This window comes from Stegostoma tigrinum, chromosome 27 (genome assembly GCF_030684315.1).
Source record: "Stegostoma tigrinum isolate sSteTig4 chromosome 27, sSteTig4.hap1, whole genome shotgun sequence".
Taxonomy (NCBI): Eukaryota; Metazoa; Chordata; class Chondrichthyes; order Orectolobiformes; family Stegostomatidae; genus Stegostoma; species Stegostoma tigrinum.
The window spans coordinates 49177839-49202468 of NC_081380.1; the positions used below are offsets into that span (position 1 = coordinate 49177839).

At 43.6% G+C, this 24630-nt stretch overlaps 1 protein-coding gene across 7 annotated transcripts in view; it reads right to left on the bottom strand.

The window, feature by feature from the left end:
• Positions 1-8535: 8535 nt before the first annotated feature.
• zswim7 (zinc finger, SWIM-type containing 7) overlaps positions 8536-24630 on the bottom strand; it is a 48640-nt gene continuing 32545 nt past the window's right edge. Inside the window, exons 5-9 of one of the 7 annotated variants that reach the window (XR_009447323.1) lie at positions 22884-22949; positions 20327-20431; positions 19895-20204; positions 14928-15023; positions 8881-8994 (exon numbers count right to left, since the gene is read on the bottom strand). Coding sequence is in view for 4 of the 7 variants with exons in the window: in XM_059655472.1 (XP_059511455.1) it covers positions 8866-8994; positions 20327-20431; positions 22884-22949 (300 nt within the window). In the remaining 3 variants the exon portion in view is untranslated. Of the gene's footprint in view, positions 8995-14927; positions 15024-16864; positions 16937-19894; positions 20205-20326; positions 20432-22883; positions 22950-24630 lie in introns of all 7 variants that reach the window. The other 6 variants (XR_009447324.1, XR_009447322.1, XM_059655474.1 and 3 more) reach the window with 6 other exon arrangements.

Consider the following 24630-nt stretch of genomic DNA (forward strand, 5'->3'; position numbering starts at 1 on the left):
TTTGAAATGGTTAAAGTAATTTACTCGTACACCATTATCTATCAATCTTTATAAAGTATGTGTTTTACAGGACCACAGTTGTTAGATGGAGAAAAATATGAAACCTGTTTGAAAGGCGATGTACATCTACATTTGTTTTTGCTTTGGTTTGCACTGTACGGTTACTGTGAACCTCTACAATGTAGAATTGTAAAACCTTCAGGGACAGTTTTCCCAGTTTTATTTCACATTACAGTTGGATCTTAGAAAACAAAATGTGCTTCGACAAACTTGGATTTTGGTGTCCACATTTAGGAAGCAGTCTTCACATTTTTGGAAACAAAATACTTTGTTGAACCAGCTTGAGTTCCAGCCTTGGTAACTATCTCTCCACCTGGCAAATTCTGGATTGCCTTCAGGGCTCTGTCATGTTTGTGTCCCCAAAGTGATATTACCAACTCACTTTATTTATTTTAAAAATATGCTTTATTCATAAAAAAATCTCTGTATGTACACATTCACACCAAAGCAGTTTGGTTCTGCACTTTTCTATATGAAGTAAACATACAAAATATTGGAGTTCGACTATCCACAAAAGCAATGACCCAGCTGCTCACATGGCAGTTAGAGAGTCTGTGATTAGCACTGAGCCTACCCCCAGTCACCATTCAGGCAACTGCTTTTGCTCATGATGTGCAACTGACTATGTCAGTCTGGCGATGCCAATCACAAGGCCAACCATACTCATAAGCACTCTCACATTATGGTGCAGAACCTCTGGGAAGTGACTTCAGTTTGAGGACTATTAGTTTGGCAGACACCTTAATCCAGGGTGATTTACACTATGTCCCATGGGATTGATAAGGATGACGGTGACTTTATATTTTCAGACTACATAGCTTAAACTGTAAACTACTTCGACCTGTCCCAAAATATTCAAAATCCCGAATGACCTCCTCCTGCATCTGTTTTCTATGTTTCTATGTAATATGAAAAATTAAATGCTAGGGTTACTCATGTATTTCATGAACCAGGGACACTGCAGGCTCAGTGTATCATCAAGTAACTTCTCATGGAAAATACTGCAATATAGTCACTCTTACAAAATATTTAATTCCAGTTATGGACAGCTTTAGATAACAGTTATCCTGTATACTCAATTATGCATCAAATTATTCTCCAGACTGTCAGAGATTAGGTTAACAGCAAAGTTCAAATCCTGGTCTGCATTAAGTTAGCTGAACTCAATGGGGACAATCTGAATTAAAACCAGGGTGCCAGAGTGGAAAAGCAGTATCTATGAGGGTCCTGTAGCTCCGTGGTAAATAGTAAGGGCGGGCCAAGATTCAGTTATGATGTCACACCTGCAGTGAATAGCTTGTTAACACTCAACTCCCATGGTCACACCGGGAATCGCTGCAGCTGAAACTACTGGGAGGACAACTGACTGATCTATTTTATCTTCAGAGTATGGCCAGCAACTGTTCTCTTTTTACAACCATAAAGTTACTAGCTTACTCTATACTTTACAAACTTTGTGAAGAACTACACGCAATTATTTCAACAGTCTATTGGTGAAACCTATGCAACTGAAAACTTTGTAATAAAGATGTTTATTTAAATTAACTAATTTAAAACAACTCCACAGACAATTAGGATACAATGGAGTAAGATCAAGGTCTTTACTGGAGACAAGGCAGGTGACAGGCTATTTCACTTATCCAATGTCACAGGGTGCTCTGAATTCTCTAGATATCATATTCGCTATATTATTGTTAAAACAATGGCATTTATTTAATACAATATAAATACGCTTTTATCTTTAGGACTCACGGTCATCTGGAAGAGCCAGGACCGCAACAGTATCTGACTGTGACAGCATGTTCACTGCATGTAACTGGTTGACTCAATCATTGTTTCCATGCTGTATCGGAGGGTTCCTGCAGAGTCAGTGTCAACAAATTCGTTAAGAGCTTATGTGGATGTGCCATGTTGAACTGGGTTGTACAAGATCCCAGGCTATAGCCCAACAGATTTATTTGAACACACTAGCTTTTAGAGCATTGCTCCTTCCTCAGCTTAAGAATTGAGGAGACAGGGGGTTGTGGGCAGAGTTGAGTAATTGGTTCTTAGTTTACAGTTTGTAGTTGATAAGGTTCATATGGCAGGAGAACCCATGGAATGCTTCTGCAGAATGTGGGAAATCAGGGACATTTCTGATCTCCATGGTGACTACGTGTGCAGGAAGTGAGTTCAGTTGCAACTCCTGACTGAGCGCCTGGAGCCGTGGATGGACTCACTACGGAGTATCCATGAGAACATTGTGGAGAGTGAGCTGGTCACACCACCAGTCAGGACTACAGAGACAGAAAAGAGTTGAGTGACCACTGGTAAAGCATGGGCAAGCAGTGCAGGACTCCACTGTGGCTATTACCCTCTCAAACAAATAGACAGTTGGATATAGTTAGGGGAGAGGGAAATGGCTTCTCAGGGGAAAGCTGCATTAGCCAAGTTTGTGGCACCATGTCTGGCCCTGTTGCACAGCAGGGGAACTGAAAGGCGGTTCTGTGGGAGCAAACAACTCTTGAATGGTATGCTGTCTTCCTGGTGCCAGGGTCACGGAGCAGCGACAGGGCATTCTTAAGTGGGAGGGCGAACAGCCAGCTGTCATGGTAAATGTCTATACCAATGACATGCATTAAAAAAAGTCCTGCAACATGAACTGAGAGAGTTAGGTAGTAGATTAAAGAGGAAGACTACTAAGGTTCTAATCTCAGAATTATTTCCAACCCTACTGAGAATAAGAATAGGAAGACAGGGCAGATGTATGCATGGCTGGAGGGATAGTGGAGGAGGGAGTGCTTTAGACTTTTGGATCACTGGGACAGTTTCTGGGGGAGATGAGACCTGTACAAGCTGATTGGGTTGCACCTGAACCAGAATGGATCTAATATCCTTGTTGGGAAGTTTGCTTATGCTGTTGGTGAGGTTTTAATAACTTGGCAGGTAGATATGGATGCAAAATCAGTTGCAAAGTCCAATCGGATATAAAAGGAATGGTAGGACAGTCCAGCAGGCAGAGACAATATGGGGAGGGGTAAGATACGAGGAGTCAGAAAGCAAAAGTAGTACAAGGAGCTAGGCTGGTAAAGTGGATGAACTTAACAGCATTGAATAACACATGGGATCATGATATTGTTACAAATACTGAGACATGGTTGAAGGAAGGTTAAGACTTGCAGCTCAACATTCAGGGTACAGAAGTTTCAGGGGCAATGGCGGGGGATAATATCAGAGGTCGGGGAAATTCTTTTATTCATTCATGGGATGTGGGCGTCACTGGCTAGGCCAGCATTCATTGCCCATTCTTAATTGTCCTAAGGTCAGTTAAGAGTCAACCACATTGCTGTGGGTTTGGAGTCACATGTACATCAGACCAAGCAAGGATAGCAGTTTCCTTCCCCAAAGGACATTAGTGAATCAGATGGGTTTTTCTGATAATCGTCAATGGATTCATGATCATTATTAAGACTCTTGATTCCAGAATTTGTCAAATTCAATCATCTGCTGTGGTGGGATTCGAATCCACATCCCCAGAACATTGAGTCTCTGGATGAAAATCCAGCAATAGTACCAGTAGGCCACTACCTCCCCTTAATATTGATAAAGGAAACCATCACTGCAGTAATAAAGGAGGACATCACAGAAGCATCTTCACATGAGGATATCTGGATAAACTTAAAAATAAAGCAGGATGATTACCTTGCTGGGATTTATATTGCAGACCTCCCAACAGTCAAAGGGAGATAGAGGAGCTGATACGTAGGCAGATATGTAGAAATGTATGGGAGGAACAGGGTTAGAGTTGTCGGCGACTTCAACTTTGCTAACATCAACCAGGACCGCCTTGGTGTAAAAGAATTAGATGGGGTGTAATTTTTAAAGTCCACCCAGGAGAGCTTTTTGCACTAGTACATAGATGGTCCTAGTAGAGATGGGGCAATGCTAGCCTAATCCTAGGGAATGAAGCCAGTTAAGGGGTTGAAGTTTAAGTGAGTAAGCATTTTGGAGATAGTGATTGTAACTCTAAATTTCAAAGTCATTATGGAATGGAATAAGTATAGTGCAGAAGTGTCTAAATTGGGGAAAAATGTCAATATCACTAAGGTTTTAGAGTGGATTTGTAGCTCAGGTTATGGGTGTAGAGGTTGGTTGGCTCGTTGAACTTCAATATCATTAGACAGGATCTGACACACAGACTGGGAGCAGTGATAATGGGAACTGCAGATGCTGTAGAATCCAAGATAACAAAGTGTGGAGCTGGATGAACACAGCAGGCCAAGCAGCATCTCAGGAGCACAAAAGCTGACGTTTCGGGCCTAGACCCTTCATCAGAGACTGGGAGCAGCTACTTGCAAGTATGTCTGCATTTGGAAAAGTGGGAGTCTCTTAAAATGAATACAGTGAGAATTCAGGGTCAGCATGTTCCCAAAAGAGTGAAGAAAAAGGGCAGCAAGTCCGGGTAACTCTGGATGTCAAGGGATAGAGTGCCTGATAAAGAAAAAGGAGGAAGCATATGGAAGATACATTGCATTAAAAACAGGAATATAATATTAAAATATTACATTATATTCTTGCTGTATATCTGGAGGTCGCATAAAAAGGAAATTAGGAGGGCGAAGAGGAGCCACAAAATATCTTTGGCAAATGGGATCAAGGGAAACCATAAGGCTTTTTATTAGTATATTAAGAGTAAGAGGATTACCAGGGAAGGAGTGGACCTATTAGAGACTAAACGGGCAATCTGTGCATGGATGTGGGTGAGGTCTTAAACAAGTAGTCAAGTGTACTCACTGAATAGAAAGATGTTGTAGCTGGGGATTTTGCTTGGGATGATGATGTTCTAGAATATGTAATGATAAGGAGTTATTAGATATTTTAGTGCGCATACAGGTCCATAAAACCCAGGGCATGATGAGGTACATCCAAGGCTGCTATGGGAAGCAAGGGAGAAGAATGTTGGAGCCCTGCAGAAATATTTAATACTTCACTGGCCACAGGTGAAGTGTCAGATAACTGGAGGAAGCTAACGTGGTTCCTTTGTTCAAGAAGTGTCGTCTGGTTGGCCAGGAAATTACAGACCACTTAGTCTAATGTCAGTAGTTGGGAAATTATTGGAAAAATTCTGAAGGACAGGATTAACCAATTCTTGGAAAAGAAGGGATTGATCAGGGATGGTCAGTGTCGATTTGTTAGAGGGAGATCCTGTCTGGTTAATTTGTGTTGTTTTTGAATAGCTGACTAAATATATCGAAGAGGGTGCTGCAGTTGATGTAGTTTACATGGGCTACAGTAAGGCCTGTTGACAAACTGGATCCAGCTCTACATCTTGGATCCAAAACTGGCTTTTAAATAGGTGGCAAAGGGTAATGGTGGAGGAATGTTTTTGCAATGGGAAGTATCTGTGACCAGTGCAGTACATAAGGCTCAGTTTTGGGAGCCTTGCTGATTGTTACTTACATTAATGGCTTGGATATGAATATAGAAGCTTTCATTTGCAAGTCTGCAGATGACATGAGAATTGGGGGTATTACTGATAATAAAGATGGTCTCAGGCTATAGTCTGACATTGATCAACTGGGAAATTGGGCACAGCAATGGCAGATGGAATTTAATTTCAATAAGTGCGAGATGATGGGAGGTCTAATAAGGGAAGCATATACACAAGGAATGATAAGTCCTTGGGGAGTTCTGAGGAACAAAGGCAACTCAGTCTACATGTCCATAGAACTCTGAAAGTGTCAGCACATGACAGGCTAGCAAAGGGAATGCCTGCCTTCATCAGCTGGAGCAAAGAAAAAAGGAGTAAGGAAGTCTTGCTACAACTTTATAAAACATTGGTTAGGCCAAAGATGGAATACTGTGTACAGTTCTGGTTGTCACACTGTTGGAATTGCAGGGGTGAGGGTGCAAAGATTAGAACATATAACAGAATCAAGGATGCTGCCTGGTATGAAAAGTCTCAGTTCTGAGGACAGACTAGATAAGCTGGATTGTTTTCTTTGGAGCGGAGAAGGCTGAGGGGAAATCTGATTGAGGTGTCCAAAATTACGAGAGGCATAGACAGGATAGATTGTAAGAATCTCTTCCCCACGGCAGGCATGTCAAAGACCAGAAGCTGTACATTTAAGGTGAGTAGTAAGTGGTAGAGGAGATCTGAGAAAATGCTTTACATCTAAAATATTGTAGATATATGGAACGTACTGCCTGAGAGGGTAGTGGAGGCACATACTCTCACAACATTTGGATGAACACTTAAAATGTCAGGCATAGCAAGTTATTGACCAAGTTCAGGTAAAGGGGATGAGTGTATTTTGATGTTTGCTGGTTTTTATAAACATGGTGGGGGCAAAGGGCATGTTTCTATGCTGTATGCCTATAGGACTCTATAACAAGCAGACAGATGGAAAACTAATGAATGACCAGACTTGGAGATAATGGGAACTGCAGATGCTGGAGAATTCCAAGATAATAAAATGTGAGGCTGGATGAACACAGCAGGCCAAGCAGCATCTCAGGAGCACAAAAGCTGACGTTTCGGGCCTAGACCCTTCATCAGAGAGGGGCATGGGGAGAGGGAACTGGAATAAATAGGGAGAGAGGGGGAGGCGGACCAAAGATGGAGAAAAAAGAAGATAGGTGGAGAGAGTATAGGTGGGGAGGTAGGGAGGGGATAGGTCAGTCCAGGGAAGACGGACAGGTCAAGGAGGTGGGATGAGGTTAGTAGGTAGATGGGGGTGCGGCTTGGGGTGGGAGGAAGGGATGGGTGAGAGGAAGAATCGGTTAGGGAGGCAGAGACAGGTCGGACTGGTTTTGGGATGCAGTGGGTGGGGGGGGAAGAGCTGGGCTGGTTGTGTGGTGCAGTCGGGGGAGGGGACGAACTGGGCTGGTTTAGGGATGCAGAAGGGGAAGGGGAGATTTTGAAACTGGTGAAGTCCACATTGATACCATTAGGCTGCAGGGTTCCCAGGCGGAATATGAGTTGCTGTTCCTGCAACCTTCGGGTGGCATCATTGTGGCAGTGCAGGAGGCCCATGATGGACATGTCATCTAAAGAATGGGAGGGGGAGTGGAAATGATTTGCGACTGGGGGGTGCAGTTGTTTGTTGCGAACTGAGCGGAGGTGTTCTGCAAAGCGGTCTCCAAGCCTCCGCTTGGTTTCCCCAATGTAGAGGAAGCCACACCGGGTACAGTGGATGCAGTATACCACATTGGCAGATGTGCAGGTGAACCTCTGCTTAATGTGGAATGTCATCTTGGGGCCTGGGATAGGGGTGAGGGAGGAGGTGTGGGGGCAAGTGTAGCATTTCCTGCGGTTGCAGGGGAAGGTGCCGGGTGTGGTGGGGTTGGAGGGCAGTGTGGAGCGAACAAGGGAGTCACGGAGAGAGTGGTCTCTCCGGAAAGCAGACAGGGGTGGGGATGGAAAAATGTCTTGGGTGGTGGGGTCGGATTGTAAATGGCGGAAGTGTCGGAGGACGATGCGTTGTATCCGGAGGTTGGTAGGGTGGTGTGTGAGAACGAGGGGGATCCTCTTTGGGCGGTTGTGGCGGGGGCGGGGTGTGAGGGATGTGTTGCGGGAAATACGGGAGACGCGGTCAAGGGCTTTCTCGATCACTGTGGGGGGAAAGTTGCGGTCCTTGAAGAACTTGGACATCTGGGATGTGCGGGAGTGGAATGTCTTATCGTGGGAGCAGATGCGGCGGAGGCGGAGGAATTGGGAATAGGGGATGGAATTTTTGCAGGCGGGTGGGTGGGAGGAGGTGTATTCTAGGTAGCAGTGGGAGTCGGTGGGCTTGAAATGGACATCAGTTACAAGCTAGTTGCCCGAGATGGAGACTGAGAGGTCCAGGAAGGTGAGGGATGTGCTGGAGATGGCCCAGGTAAACTGAAGGTTGGGGTGGAAGGTGTTGGTGAAGTGGATGAACTGTTCGAGCTCCTCTGGGAAGCGCCTCTTGCTCCCCAGAGGAGCTCAAAACGTCAGCTTTTGTGCTCCTGAGATGCTGCTTGGCCTGCTGTGTTCATCCAGCCTCACATTTTATTATCTTGGAATGACCAGACTTGTTCTGTGGTCTGGTAGCTGAATGCACAATTGAAACATTTAAAATAAACCACTGATTATAAAATAAATTTGCTAAAATATGGCCTGAAAATGCAGTAATAAATAATAAAACTGTAGTGCTTTTTCACATTCTCAAGAAGTCCCCAACTGCAACGCAACCAATAATTAACTTGAACTAGAGACAAATGTGGCAGCCAGTATTTGCAATGAAGGTGCCATCAACAAAGCAAATTAATGTATGAGGATCTGCCTTTGGTGATATTCTGTAAGTGAATATTTCTTGGCAGGAGAATGCTCCTGCTCTTCTTCAATTAATGAAATGTGACTTTTCACTGACCTTGGCTAAGTGTTTAATTTGCAAGATGACATGATTCCCTCGGTGCTGTGCTGAAGCATTGGCTCAGATGATGTCGTGTGACAGACCAATGAAGCAAAGATGTTGTCAGCTTTTTTTTATTTTGGCAACACACGACCTTGGGAACTAAAAGTTACACGGGTCTGGAAACAAAACATCTTGTTCTTCTTCCAGAGTGCTTGGTGCAGTGCTGTCTCCTTCCATCTGACATTTCTATTACTTGAGCAACTGTAATAATCAAAGTGTTATCTTCTTCATTGAAAAGCTTGCCTACTTCTTGTAGTTTGCAGTTAGTCGTCTTTGTACAGCAGACTCAAGCTTGTAACTGGGGGACATCAAAGGCCAATCTGCGGGCTTGTACATCATATAAAAATGTCTCTTAGCAGTTTTTCTTTTCCCAAAAGGGTGACCTTCAATGTGCCGAGGCTCCAGGTTCCTTATCCTTGGCCAGCAGAAAGCTGGTGAGTTGCTTGTCTGAGACTTTCAGCTGGTGGGACACTCCCATGGCTTGACACAGATATACAGCAAGAATATGCTTACACTGCAAAATGCAAGAAAGGAAAATCAAGAGGGAAAGAAGTCAAAAGAAATTGCTACTTTAATTGATCAAAATTTGAATTTTCTTTCATCAGCTTAAAATTTAATGTTGTACTTTTGATAAGATAATCAATGAATGTGTCACTAGCAATAAAATTAATCAACCTGGGATACTGGCGTTCAAAAAAAGGAGCATAAAAGGAGAGATTAGGGAATTTCAAATGGTTAGCAAAAAAATGTGAGCATGGCGATGCTCAAGATTTCTGACTTTGACAGAGGCAAACTACGATCCAATGGATTCACTCAGACCTATATTAATGAATACTGCATGGCCATGTACCTTTTATCCTCTATACAAATGACAGCTAACGAAGAAAAAAGGAGGAGGCATATGTCAGGTATAGACAGCGAGGACAGAGTGAATCCCTGGAAGAGTACAAGGGCAGTAGGAATATACTTAAGAGGAGAATCAGAAAAGCAAAAAGGGGATTGGAAATAGCTTTGGCAAATAGGGTTAAAGAGAATCCAAAGAGATTCTATAAATACACTAAGGACCAAAGAGTGCATCGGGAGAGAACAGGGTTCCTGAAAGATCAACAAGTTTGTTGACGTGTAGAACTGCTGGATATGGGCGAGATACCAAATGAGTATTTCACAGCAGTATTTACAGTGGAGAAGGATATGGAAGCTAGAGAACTCGGAAAAATAAATAGTGACATCTTGAGAAGTGTTCATTTTACAGACCAGGAAATGCTAAATGTCTTAAAATGAATAAACGTGGATAAATCCCCAAAACCTGATTAGGTGTATTCCAGAATTTTGTGGGAAGCTATGGAAGCGATAGCTGGGCTCCTTGCTGAGATATTTGCATCATCGGTACTGGAAGACTGGATGGTATCTAATATGATGCCACTATTTAAGAAAGGTGATATGGAAAGGCAAGAGAACTACAGACCGGTGAACCTGACATCAGTGGTGGGTAAGTTGTTGGACTGTATTCTGAGGGACAGGATTTACGTGCACTTGGGAAGACAAGGACTGATTAGGAATCATCAATATAGCTTTGTGCATGGGAAATTGTGTTTCTCTAACTTGATTGAGTTTTTTGAAGAAGTGACAAATAAGATTAATGAAGGCAGATTGATGGACATGATCTATTTGGACTTCAGCAAAGCATTTGACAAGGTTCCACATAGTGGACTGGTTAGTAAGGTTACATCGCATGGGATCTAGGGGAACTAGCCAATTGGATACAAAATTGGCTTGAAGGTAGGAGACGGAGATTGGTAGTAAAGGGTTGCTTTCAGACTGGAGACCTGTGACCAGCAGTGTGCTGGGTCCACTGCTTTTCATCATTTAGATAAATGATTTGGATGTGAACATAGGAGGTATGGTTAGTAAGACACCAAAATCAGTGGTGTAGTGGATACTGAAGAATGCTATCTCAGAATACAACAAGACCTTGATCAGATGGGGCAACGGGCCAAGGAGTGGCAGATGGCGTTTAATTTAGATAAATGTGAGGTGTGGCATTTTGGTTAGGCAAATCAGGGCAGGTCTTATATAATTAATGGTCAGATCCTGGGGATTGTTGTTGAACAAAGGGACCTTGGGGTGTAAGTTCATAGGTCCTTTAAAGTGGGCTCCCAGATAAACTGGGTAATGAAGGCTGCATTTGGCATACTTAATTGGTCACTGCATTAAGTACAGGAACAGGATGCTATATTGCTGATATACAGGTCATTGGTCAGGAATACTGTGTTCAATTCTGGTCGCCCTGTTATAGGAAAAGTGCTGTTTAACTTGAAAGGGTTCAGAAATGATTTATGAGGATGTTGCCGGGGTTGGAGGGTTTGAGCTAACAGGGAGAGGCTGAATAGGCTGGGACTTTATTCCCTGGAGCTTTGGAGGCTGAAAGATGACCTTACAGAGGTTTATAAAAACACAAGAGGCATGGCATAGAGTGAATAGTCCTGGACTTTGTCTCAGGGTAGGGGAGTCCAAAGCTACAGGACATAGGTTTAAGGTGAGAGGCGAAAGATTTAAAAGGGACCAACTGCAACTTTTTCACCAAGGGTGGTGCAGGTATGGAATGAGCCACCAGAAGAAGTGGAGGTCAGTACAATTACAACATTTAAAATACATCTGGATGGGTACACGAATAAGTCAAGGGTATAGAGAGATATGGGCCAAATGGGACTAGATTAATTTGGAATATCTGGTCAGCATGTATGCGTTGAACCAAAGGGTCTGCTTCCATGCTGTACAACTCTGACAAAAGCACACCAACATCAAAGTCTTGAGTTATTCTGATTGGATGGTACTTGCGGGTATCATCAAGAATAACAATGTAAATGACAGACAATTAGAGATGGTGTTTGGTCAGAGACACACAGCATTGAAAAAGACCCTTCAGCCCAACTCGTCCATGCTAAACAAGTTTCCTAAACTAACCTTGTCCCCCTTGCCTGTGTTTGGCCCATATCTTTCTAAACCTTTCTTATTCATTTACCGGTGTCCAAATATCTTTTAAATTCTGTAACTGGATCTGCATCTACCAATAGGGGAGGCAATGGCCTAGTGGTATTATCGCTGGACTGTTAATCCAGAGACCCAACTATGTCCTGGAGACCCAGATTCAAATCCCGTCATGGCATATGGTGGAATTTGAATTCAATAAATATCTGGAATTAAGATTCTAACGATGTTCATGAATCCACTGTTGATTGCTGGAAAAACCCATTTGGTTCACTAACGTCCTTTAGGGAAGGAAACTGCCATCCTTATCTGGTCTGGCTTACATGTGACTCCAGACCCTCATCAATGTGGTTGACTCTTAACTGCCCTCTGGGCAATTAGGAATGGGCAATAAATGCTGCCCCAGCCAGTGACGCCTTAATCCTGTGAATGCATAAAAAACACTTCCCCTGGGTGTTCGCTCCACATATGAAACACCTTCTGTGTGGAAAAATTTGCCTCTCAGGTCCCTTATAAATGTTTCATTTTAAAAATACACCGCCTAGTTTTGAACTCCCCCATCCTAGGGATATGCCCTTTGCCACTCACCTTACCTCTGGCCTTCATGATTTTATAAACTTCTACAACACTACCCAACAGTCATCTAAGCTCCAGCGGAAAAAAGTCCCAGCCAATCCAGCCTCTTCTTATAACTCAAACCCAGCCAATCCAGCCTCTCCTTATAACTCAAACCCGCCAATCTGGCAACATTCTGGTAAATCTTTTCTGAACACTCTCCAATTTACCAATGTCCTTCCCATAGCAGGGTGACTAGAACTGCACACAGCGCTCCAAAAGTGGCCTCACCAATGTCCTGTACACCCTCAACACAACGTTCCAACTTCTTCACCCAATGGTCTAAGCAATAAAGGCAAGCATACTAACACCTTCTTAACTACTATTTGTAACATGGTGTGATAACAATTCTATTAAACTGAACAGAAGACAATAAAACTAATTTATAGATATTAGGGGAAGGGTCAGTGAATGACCGTAAAGATCCATAATGTGGACATGAAATACTTAATAAGCATTTAGGCATCAAATTGGCTGCCAGGTTGAACCGAAGTATTCAATGTACAGAGTCAATGATTGGGGACACATATGATTACTGCAAATCCTCTCTTTAACTTATAGTCATCTCTCTGAAAATCACAACATGAAGTGAATCATGCTTTCCCAAAGGGATCAATTTTAAAGTCAGAGTTAGGTTCCTTTGGACATTCTGCACGACAAAAGAATTAAGATATGATGACAGAAGGATCACAAAGCAATATTGTTGAAAATTAATAAATCATTTCACTCCACAGCACTGTTAGACTGAGGGTTGCATCTGCTGGCTGAGGGTGATCAGTGTAGATTAGATTCCCTACACTGTGGAAACAGGCCCTTTGGCCCAACAAGTCCACACCGCCACTTGAAGCATCCCACCCAGACCCATCCTCCTATAACCCACACACCCCTGAACACTACGGGCAATTTAGCTTGGCCAATCCACCTAGCCTGCACATCTTTGGACTGTGGGAGGAATCCGGAGCACCCGGAGGAAACCCATGCAGGCACGGGCAGAATGTGCAAACTCCCCACAGTGAGTCACCCGAGGCTGGAATCGAACCCGGGTCCCTGGTGCTGTGAGGCTGCAGTGCTAACCACTGAGCCACCATGCTACCCTTGTAAGTGACAGCTAAAGCCGATACCCACATTGACTGACAGCTGCCACTAAGAAGAACCCCCGACCACACTATGAAGTCAGCAGGGAACTCAAGACCTGAGTCAACAGCAACAGAAGAACCTAGAGTCAGAGATACAGCATGAAAACAGACCCTTTAGTCAACCAGTCCATGCCAAACATAATCCCAAACTAAACTAGTCCCACCTGCCTGTTCCTGGCCCATTTCCCTCCAAACCCTTCCTATTCATGTATTTCTTTAAGTGTCTTTTAAACATTGCAACTGTGCCCACATCCACCACTTCCTCAGGAAATTCATTCCACATGTGAACCACCCTGTGAAAAAAAAATTGCCTGTTGCCATTTTTAAATCCCTCTTCTCAGTTTAAAAATATGGCCCCCTAGTCTTGAAATCTTCCATCCTGGGGAAAAGATACCTACCATTAAGTCTATCTACACCCCTCATGATAAACTTCTATAAGGTCACCTCTCAACCTCCCATGTTCCAGTGAAAAAAGTCCCAGCATACCCAGCCTTTCTTTATAGTTCATTCCTTCCATACCAGATAAATCTCTTCTGAACCCTCTTCAGTTTAATAATACACTTCCTATACCTAAGCAACCAGAACCGTACACAATAGTCCAGAAGAGGCCTCACCAATATTCTGTACAACCTCAACATGACTTCCCAACTCCTGTACTCAAAAGGACTGAGTAATAAAGACAAGCATTCTAAACACCCTAAATATCCTGTCTATATATGATGCAAACTTCAGATAATTCGATACCTGAACCCACAGGTCCCTCTGTTCTACAACACTATCCAAGACCCTACAATTAATTGTATAAATCCTGCCTCTGTTTGTTGTACCCAAATGCAAAATCTCACTTTATTCTCATCTGCCACTTTACAGCCCATTGATCAAGATCCCTCTGTAATCTTAGAAAACCTTCTTCATTGTCTACTATGCCACTAATTTTGGTGTCGTCCACAAACTTACTAACCATGCCTTCTTTATTCTCATCCCAATCATTCATATGAATGACAATCCTAAAGTAAATCAGACAAGGGACATGGAGCTGGGAGAGATCAACACCAGGAGGGACATGGAGACAGAGCACAGCAACACTGTGGAGCAAGGCCTGGTAGGAGGCAATGGTGAGGAGGTGAGGAGCGACACAATGGGGCACAATGAGGCTAGGGTAGCAGGTTGAGAGGCCTTAGAGGAGGGGGAAAATAAGGGCCTGGGAAAAGCAAGGGACTAGGAGAAATGAGGCCCAGAACTAATGCTAAATGAGAGGCTAGACGAAGAGATAAAGTCTGACAGAGGCAAGCTGAGAAGCAATGGCAAAGGCAGGTGGTCTGGAAAGTCACCTGAGCATGTAGGCTTATAGAACAGTAAGTCGGGCAAACAATGTTAAAATGAAGCTGACAATGTTAAACAATTATTCTGACACTGAGTTAACAATGCTAAAATGAAACAAAAGCATGTGAATCAGTGGTGAGTGGGGACTTGCTATATACCAGCTTCAAAACTATTTTGATCCTAAATCATGAAACTCCTTTATTTTGCCAGAGTTGAGTGTGTTATCCTTTTAGGATATCTTGCCTGACACTGTTATCTTAGGAAAGCAAAGATTACAGAAAAAGGGAGGAAAGCTGTTTGATGAGCTAATTTTTCTGGGTGAAATCCGTTTGCAAATAATGTTGACAAAAATAGACTGTCATGTTCAGTACAGAACATCCCTCACCTTAGGATAATTGTTGGATGCTTTCAGAGTAGAAGGCCTCAATCCTTCAAACGCAGGACAAATTGGTTCCTGGACTCTCTGACTGTTTTAATTACACTGGAATGGTTTTAATGCATATTTTAATTGAAGTTACAAATTACTCTGACAGCAATCTCTTTATTGTTATGTCTTTTTTTAAGCAAATCAGCTATGGCCCCAAATGAGTTTCTGTAATTGATAATAAAGCATAAAGGGAAAGTGAAATGATATACTGGGTATCTAATAGCTGGCCACCTGCTGCATTAAAGGTATGTGTGAACAAAGATGATAAGGCCATTCGGCCCTGAGCCCACCCCACCATTGAATAAGATCATGGCTCATGGCTCATCTGATTTTAACTCTACATTCCTACATATCCCCAATCATCTTTCATTCTCCTGATCATCAATAATCTTCCCAACTCTGCCTTAAAAAAAATGTATTGCCTTTAGAAGAAGGGAATTCCAAAGACACTCAATGCTCTGTGTCAAGCCTAGGCTTAAGTTCTTCAGTCAGTAACATAGGTTAAATTGAATCATCCCTTTCTATACATTCAAATCACGTGTTTGTTGCCCTTAATTATATGATTGGCCTTAAAAATGTACATTGCCTTTATATGCTGCATTCTCTTCTTTCCTCTTTGTGTTACCCTCAGCAGTTATAGCCACTCCTGTTTTGACCTATGGGAAGTATGATTCATGCTGCTAATTTGGTGAGGTGAGAGCGACAGCCCTTGATATCAAGGCTGCATTCAATCGAGTGTGGCATCAAGGAGCCCTAGTAAAACTGGAATAGAGACTATCAGGGACCAAGCTCTTCGACGGATGGAGGATGATAGCTGTGGTTGTTGGAGGTTGGTCATCTCAGCCCCAGGACATCTCTGCAGGAGTTCCTCAGGGTAGTGTCCTAGGCCCAACAATCTTCAGCTGCTTCATCAATGACCTTCTCTCCATCGTAAGGTCAGAAGTGGGGCTGTACACCAATGATGGCACAATGTTCAGCATCATTCACAACTCTTCAGATACTGAACAGTCCGTGTGCACATGCAACAAAATCTGGACAATGTTCAGGCTTGGGCTAACACGTGGCCAGTAACATTCATGTCACAAATGTCAGGCTATGACCATCACAAATAAGAGACAATTTAACCACTGCCCCATGGCATTCAACTCTGCTACCATTGCTAAATCCCCCACTATCAACATTCTGAGGGTTATCATTGACCAGAAACTCAACTGGATACACCACATAAACACAGTGGATGCAAAAGCAGGAATCCTGCAGTGAGTAACTCACCTCCTGTCTCTTCAAAGTCTGTTGACCATCTACAAGGCACAAGTCAGGAATGCGATGGAATACTACTCAGTTGCCTGGATGTGTGCAGACCCAACAACACTCAAGAAGCTTGACACCATCCAGGACAAAGCAGCTGCTTGATTGGCACCACATCCACAAGCATCCACTCCCTCCACCACCGACACTCAGTAGCATTAGTACTTGGGTTTCTCAAGATGCAGTGCAGAAATTCAACAAAGATTCTCAGACAGTAGCTTCCAAACCCACGACTGCTTCCATCTAAAAGGTCAAGGGCAGCAGATATAGGGGAACACCACCCCCTGCAAGTTCCCCTCCAAACCACTCACTATCCTGACTTGAAATTTATCGCTGTTCCTTCCCTGCTGTTCGGTCAAACTCTTGGAATTCCCTCCCTAACGGCATTATGGATCAACCCACAGCAGGTGGAATGCAGTGGTTCAAGGCGGCAGCTCACCACCACCTTCTCAAGGGCAACACAGAACAGACAATAAATACTGGCCCAGCCAGTGACACCCACATTCCACAAATACATAGAAAAAATTTAATCAATTGCTGAGGTGATCAGAGCTTCTGACTTCGGCTAATTTAATCATTCACATCACCTGCTGTATGTGTCCAACTACCTCTTCTGCTCATTTTCAGCTTAATTTCTTTCTTGCCATCTTGTCAGCAATCTGCAGTTAACAAAAGAAACTCACTGTTCATTACACTCAGAGTTGCCCATGTGTTTTTATGGCTTTTTGTGCGACAACTTACAGTTAGTTATCAAGCGTCTGAGACTATTGTGCCCTCTATAGAGGAAACAGTATCTGTGTAAAGAGGCTAAGTCACACTCTGCCAATCAGAGTAGTAAGCCTGAAAAGGCAATTATGTTAACTGAGGCATGCAGAATCTGAACCAGAGAGTAAATGAGAATATAGAATTCAAATAAAATTATGTACAGAACTCCAGATGCAGTCTCACAAATGCCTGAGAAATGAAGCATAACCTCCCTATTCTATTTTTATTCACTCATGGGGCATGGATGTCTGTGAATGGGCCAACATTTATTGCTCATCCCTAGTTGCCCTTGATGTACTGAGCTGCCTTCTTGAATCACTGCAGTCCATATGCTGCAGGTTGACCTACAATGCTGTTTGGGAGTGAATTTCTAGATTTTGACCCAGCCCCCAGTGACACTGAAGGAATGGCTATATATTTCCAAGTCAGGATGGCCAGTGGCTTGGAGGGGAACTTGCACATTCCCATGTATCTGCTGCACTTGTCCTTCAGGATGGAAGAGGTGGCGAGTTTGGAAGATGGTGTTTAAGGATCTTTGATGAATTTCTGCAGTGCATCTTGTAGATGGTGAGCAGTGCTGCTACTGAGCATCAGTGATGGAATGACTGAAAGTTTGTGAATATTGTGTCAATTAAGTAATTGCTTTATTCTGAATGGTGTCAAGATTTTTGAGTGTTGTTTGGAGCTGCACCCCATCCAGGCAAGTGGGGAGTATTCCATTACATTCCTGAATTGTGCCTTATAGATGGTGGGCAGGCTTTGAGCAGTATCAGTCATAGATATTAGTCACTGCATGATACTTAACCTCTGACCTGATTTTGCATTGTATTTACATTGTGATACTGTCTGCATGTTTAAATATCCAGATGAATTATATCCAGATATTGGTGCATTTTAACATGGGCTGCTTCAGCAATTGAGGAGTCATGAATAGTGCTGAACACGGTAATCATCAGCCATAATCCCCACTCCTGATCTTATGATGGAGGGAAGGTCATTTATGAAGCTGGAGATGGTTGGACCTAGAACACTACCCTGAGGAACTCCTGCAGAGATGTCCTGGAGCTAAGATGATTGCCCTCCCACAATCAAAACCATCTTCCTATGTGTCGGGTATGTCTCCATCCACCATGGAGTTTGGCCCGATACCCATTGATTCCAGGTTCGCTACCGCTCCTTGATGTCACACTTGGACAAATGCAGCCTTGATGGCAAGAGCTATCATTCTCACCTTACCCTCTGGAATCCAGCTGTTTTGTCCATATTTGAACCTAGGCTGTAATGAGATCAGGAGCTGAGGGGCCCTGGCGGAACCCAAACTGGGCGTCACTGAGCAGGTGCTGCTTGATAGCGCTGTTACTGACACCTTCCATCACTTTACCGATGGTCGAGAGGAGACTGATGGGGCAGGAATTGGCCGGGTTGGCTTTCTCCTACAAGACATACCAGAGCAATTTTCCACGTTGTTGGGTTGTTGTTAGTGTTGTAACTGTACTGGAACAGCTACACTTGAGTGTGGGTAGTTCTGGAGCACAAGTCTTCAGTACTATTGTTGGGAAGTGCCAGTGCCCACAGCCTTTGTAGTATCCAGAATCTCCAATTCTTTCTTGACATCACGTGGAGGGAATCAAACTGGCTGAAGACTGGCAATGCAGAACGTTGCAACACAAAGGTCTTGAGGTTATTTGCACGTAGACGAAATGGGTCATCAGCAAGGTTATTTGAATGTTTACCTTTATTTCAAGGGGGCTGGAATAAAAGAGTCAGGAAGTCTTACTGCAATTGTACAAGGTACTGCTGAGACCACTTGCGGAGCACAGAGCAGTTTTGGTCCCCTTACATATGGAAAGATATCATTTCATTGGAGGCAGTTTAGACAAGGTTTATGAGGATGATCTCTGGTGTGAAGGAACTGTCTTATGAGCAAAAGTTGAACAGGTTTGCACTCTACTCACTGGGGTTTAAGAGGACGAGAGGTGATCCATTGAAACATACAGGATCTTAATGGGTTTGACAGTGTAAATGCTAAGAGCAGTCTTGCCTCATGAGGGGCTCTAGGACAAGATGGCAAAATCTCAGATTTAAAGGGCACCAATTTAAGACTGAGTGAGGAGGAATTTTTTTCTCTGAGGGTTGAGTGTCTTTGGAACTCCTTGCAAGAGAGAGCTGGTGGCAGAATCCTTATGTACATTTAAGGCTGAGATAGATAGATTCTGATGAGTAGGGGAATCAAGAGTGACAAAGGAAGGGCAGAAAAGTGAATGTGAGGAATGTCTGATCAGCCATAATCCCACTGAAAGACAGAGCAGGCTCAACAGGCCAAAGGGTCTATTTCTTGTTCTCATTTCTTGTGGAATATATGCTCTAGGTTGGAGAAGATTTTGAGGTGGGAGGGGGAGGATCCTATTGTCTTGGTCCATGTAGACACCAATGACATAGACTGAATTAAGAAAGTAATCCTGTAGCATGATGAGCTAGGCACAAAACTAAGAAGCAGAACCTTAAATCTCTGGATTATTACATGATCTACGTGCAAGATGGTGTAGGATAAGCTTCAACAAATTAACAGACATTCACCGCTGAATAACAAGGGTCTCTGATAAGCCTAAATAAAAACTTAAAGAACTGTAGATGCTGTAAATCAAAAGCACAAATAGAAATTGCTGGTAAAACTCAGCAGGTCCAGCAGCATCCGTGAAAAGATATCAGAGTTAATGTTTTTGGTCCGGTGTTCTGAGGAAGGGTCACAGGACCCGAAACATCGATTCTGAGGAAGGGTCACTTTGACTTGAAACCCCACAGCAGTCAGTATTTGGGTTTCTGTGATAAGCCTGTTGTTTTGGTCAACATACCTGCTCACTAAACCTTGCTTTCTAATTCCAACCAGTGAGCTTATAAACTTTGTGACGTCACTTTCTTTCCTCAATTAGAGCCGACCGCGGGACGCTCTTCCTGGTCCGCCTCACGGCGAAGCCGACTGCGGGATGCTCTTCCCAGTCTGCCTCACGGCGAAGCCGACTGTGGGATGCTCTTTCCGGTCTGCCTCACGGTGAAGCCGACTGCGGGACGCTCTTCCCGGTCTGCCTCACGGCGAAGCCGACTGCGGGACGCTCTTCCGATTTCGTTCACAGAGATGGTCACCTCAGTCAAGGATCTCCCAACCTAACCATGATTTAAGAATTAGCACCCGAGTAATTTGAAAAACTTTACTGCACTTGTATATAAGGGACCATGAGACAAAACGAGAAGAAAACGCGTGCCGTTATTTGATTTTAAATCCTTACCAATATATTGTCATTCCTTCGTAAAACAGAATACATGAAGGCTGGACATGAGCAGTAAAGGCAGAAGCTTAGGCAATGATATACCTGACCAGAGCTTCCTTCAACCTACAGATCAAAACAGAATTCATTCACTTAGTTTCAAATAAAATAAACTAGATGGCAGCCCATCAGAAAATGCAAAGTCAGAGTCCCAGACAGGAACTGTTTTGAGGAGGAATGGGGATAATATTGATCTTAGCAAGGACAGGATTGCGCAATTTATTAATATAACCTTGGGTCTGATCTAAATCTTAACTGGCTGTGCACACAGAACGCTCTCCAGCTATGTAATTAACACAAACAACATCCCAGTCAAACAACCTTTACCTGGTTGTTAATTGTTGCAATGATTTCTCATGACTAACAACCTCAAAGTAACACCAACAATTTGAAACCCAAGCTAATAAATGACACAAAAATAGGATTGCAGAATTTAAAGTAGGGTGTTGGTAGCCAGTGCATAAAGAAAAGAGTTTCAGCATTAAGCCACGTACTGACTATCAAGACATACAAATAGACATAGACCCAGTGTAGAGACATACAGACTGCACATTCACAGAGTCAAGGACCCAATGTGAGAACATACAAACTGTACCCTCAACTGACGCTACAAAGAAAGGAAGAAAACAATGAACATCCAGTAATTCATTGACTCTTCAGCTTTGTATACCTTACTGTGTTTCACAATGTTCGAGAAATTCAATAACTGAAGAATTTTGGGTATTAATGGAGGAAACTGACTAAATATGCCTATAAGGCTACTTCTATTTGTAATAAACTGATACTTCCATGCTCGCAAAATTTTCCTTCCACAAAGAGAAACCATTTTATATTATTTCCAGTCAGGGAGATTTACACAATTCCCACAGTTAACCTTGCCTGAATGCTGCCATCATCAGGTCAATTCAAACCGTTATGTTGCAGCACAGACATGTTGTTCAGTGGGTAACTCTAACAGGGTTAGATACAAAGTAAACCCTCTCTACACTGCCCCTATCAAACACTCCTAGTACAGTGACAGCATGGGGTCAGATAGTGAGTAAAGTTTTCTGTACACTGTCCCTATCAAACACTTTTGGGACAAGGACGGTACGGGATTACATATAGATTAAAGCTCATTTTACACCATCCTCAAACATACCCAAGACAGGTACAGCATGGGGCATGACACAGAATACAACTCCCACTGACTGTCCCTCTCAAACAATTACAGGGTGGTACAGCTTTATGTCTCTATCTTTTTTTCTCCCCCTCCCACACAGAAGATGTTTTGATTAAGTATTTCATTTTGTGTTGTATGTAGGTGAGCAGATGATGTTTCTGCATATCCACAGAGTAAGCTTATAGATTGGCTAACAAAGTGATGACAGAGAATGGAAATACACATGCATGTTCAGGATGGCAACCAGTAACCAATAGAATGGCACAGTCTGTGGCCAGAATTAATTAATGACCTGGATGATGGAAGTGAATGTACATTCGCCAAATTTGCTGATAACACAAAAAACGTGGGTTGGCAAATGCTGAGGATGATTCAAAGAGTCTGCAGCGGAACGAGACAGGTTAAAGGAGTGGGCAAAAACTTGGTAGGTGATATATGATGTAGGCAAATGTGCTTTCACAGCAAGAATAGAGGAGCTGAATATTATTTAAGTGGAGAAAGATTGTAGAAAGTTGAAGCGCAGAAGAATTAGGAAATTTTATGTATGAATAACAGAAAGCTAGCATCCAAGTTCAGTGTTGATGGGGAAGGCAAGTGGAATGTTGGCCTTTATTTCAGAGGGAAGGTAAGTGGGGGGGAAAGGGAGGAGCTTGCTAAAGCTATACATGGCATTACTCTAACCACAGGTGGAATATTGTGAAGAGTCTCCGTCCCCTCATCTAAACAAAGATATCGTGGCATTGGAGGCAGTCCGAAGAAGATTCAGTAGGCTGATCCCAGGTATGGAGGGATTTTCCTGGGTGGAGAAGTTGAGCAGATTGGGCCTATATTCATTGGAAGAATTTAGGGGGAGGCAATGACCTAGTGGCATTATTGCTACACTATTAATCCAAAAACTCAGCTAATGGTCTGGGGACCAGATGGTGGAATTTCAATTAAATAAATCTGGAATTAATAATCTGCTGATGCCCACGAAAACATTGTCAACTGTCAGAAAAAAACCATTTGGTTCATTAATATCCTTCAGGGATGGAAGTCTGTCATCCTCAACTGGCTGGCCTACATTTAACTCCAGACCCACAGCAATGTGGTTGTTTCTTTATGCCTTCTGAAATGGCCGAAGCAAGCCATTCAGTTGTATCAACCATTACTCAGTCTCAACGATGAAACGAAACCATTTGGACCACCTAGCAGTGAGCTACGTATTAGTAACAAACCTATTGACCCTGCAAATTTGTCCTTGGTGTCTTCTGGGTGCTAGTGTCAATATTGCGAGAGCTGTCTCACAGACTACTTAAGCAACAGCCTGACAAAATCATACTCTCAGAATCATTTTTGAATCTTTATAAAGCTTACCTCGAGTGTCGGTGCCTTCCATTTCTGGTTGCAGCAGCAGCGCGAGCGGGAGCTTGGAGCAGGAGCCTGTCGGGAAGCCGGTGAGTCACTGTTTTTGAATCTTTAAAAAGGTTACCTTGTGAATAGGCGGAGGTACGCTGAGCAGGAGCCGACACGTGACTGGTGGGTGAGTGCGGTAATATATTTGTGTGGTTGCGTTACCTGAAACACTACCCGGGTAGTATCTCCCAACCATCCTCCTCCTCTAACCAAAAAAAAGGTTCTGTGTGCCTGACTGGTAAGGTAACAAGTTAATTTTTTATTCTTCATTTTTTAAGTCTTGGGAATTTAGAATAATGGGAACGGAGGTCAGGGCAGTTGAATGTTCCTCCTGCAGAATGTGGGAGGTAAGGGTCATGACCAGTGTCCCTGCTGACTACATCTGCGGGAAGTGCACCCAACTCCAGCTCCTTGAAAACCGCGTTATGGAACTGGAGCTGGAGCTGGATGAACTTTGGATCATTCGGGAGGCAGAGGGGGTTATTGAGAGGAGTTACAGGGAGGTAGTCACTCCTCAAGTACAGGAAAAAGGCAGATGGGTTACAGTCAGGGGACGGAAAGGAACCAGCAGGCAGTGCAGGGTTCCCCTGTGGTCATTTCCCCCAACAATCAGTATACTGTTTTGGATACTGTTGAGGGGGACGACTTACCAGGGGAAAGCAGTGGGGCACAGGTCTCTGGCACAGAGTCTGTCCCTGCTGCTCAGAACGGAAGGGAGAAGAGGAGCAGAGCATTAGTCATTGGGGACGCCATAGTTAGGGGGACAGATAGGAGGTTCTGTGGGGACGAGAGATACTCACGGTTGGTGTATTGCCTCCCAGGTGCCAGGGTGCGTGACGTCTCTGATCGTGTTTTCGGGATCCTTAAGGGGGAGGGGGAGCAGCCCCAAGTTGTGGTCCACATTGGCACCAACGACATAGGGAGGAAGGGAGATGGGGATTTAAGGCAAAAATTCAGGGAGCTAGGATGGAAGCTAAGAGCTAGGACAAACAGAGCTGTTGTCTCTGGTTTGTTGCCCGTGCCACGTGCTAGTAAGGCGAGGAATAGGGAGAGAGAGGAGTTGAACACGTGGCTACAGGGATGGTGCAGGAGGGAGGGTTTTGGATTCTTGGATAATTGGGGATCTTTCTGGGGCAGTTGGGACCTCTATAAGCAAGATGGTCTTCACCTGAACCAGAGGGGTACCAATATCCTGGGGGGGAAATTTGCTAAGGCTATTCGAGTGGGTTTAAACTAATTCAGCAGGGGGATGGGCACCAAAATTGTAGTTCGACTATCGAAAAGGTTGAGAGTAGGGTGGTCCAAAATAAAGTTTCAGGGAAGCAAGGTGGCACCGACATGCAAGAAGTTGGTTTGAAGTGTGTTTACTTCAATGCCAGGAGCGTCCGGAATAAGGTGGGTGAACTTGCAGCATGGGTTAGTACCTGGAACTTCGATGTTGTGGCCATTTCGGAGACATGGGTAGAGCAGGGACAGGAATGATTGTTGCAGGTTCCGGGATTGAGATGTTTCAGTAAGAACAGAGAAGATGGTAAAAGGGGCGGAGGTGTGGCATTGTTGGTCAAGGACAGTATTACAGTTGCAGAAAGGATGTTTGGGGACTCGTCAACTGAGGTAGTATGGGCTAAGGTTAGAAACAGCAAAGGAGAGGTCACCCTGCTGGGAGTTTTCTATAGGCCTCCGAATAGTTCCAGAGATGTAGAGGAAA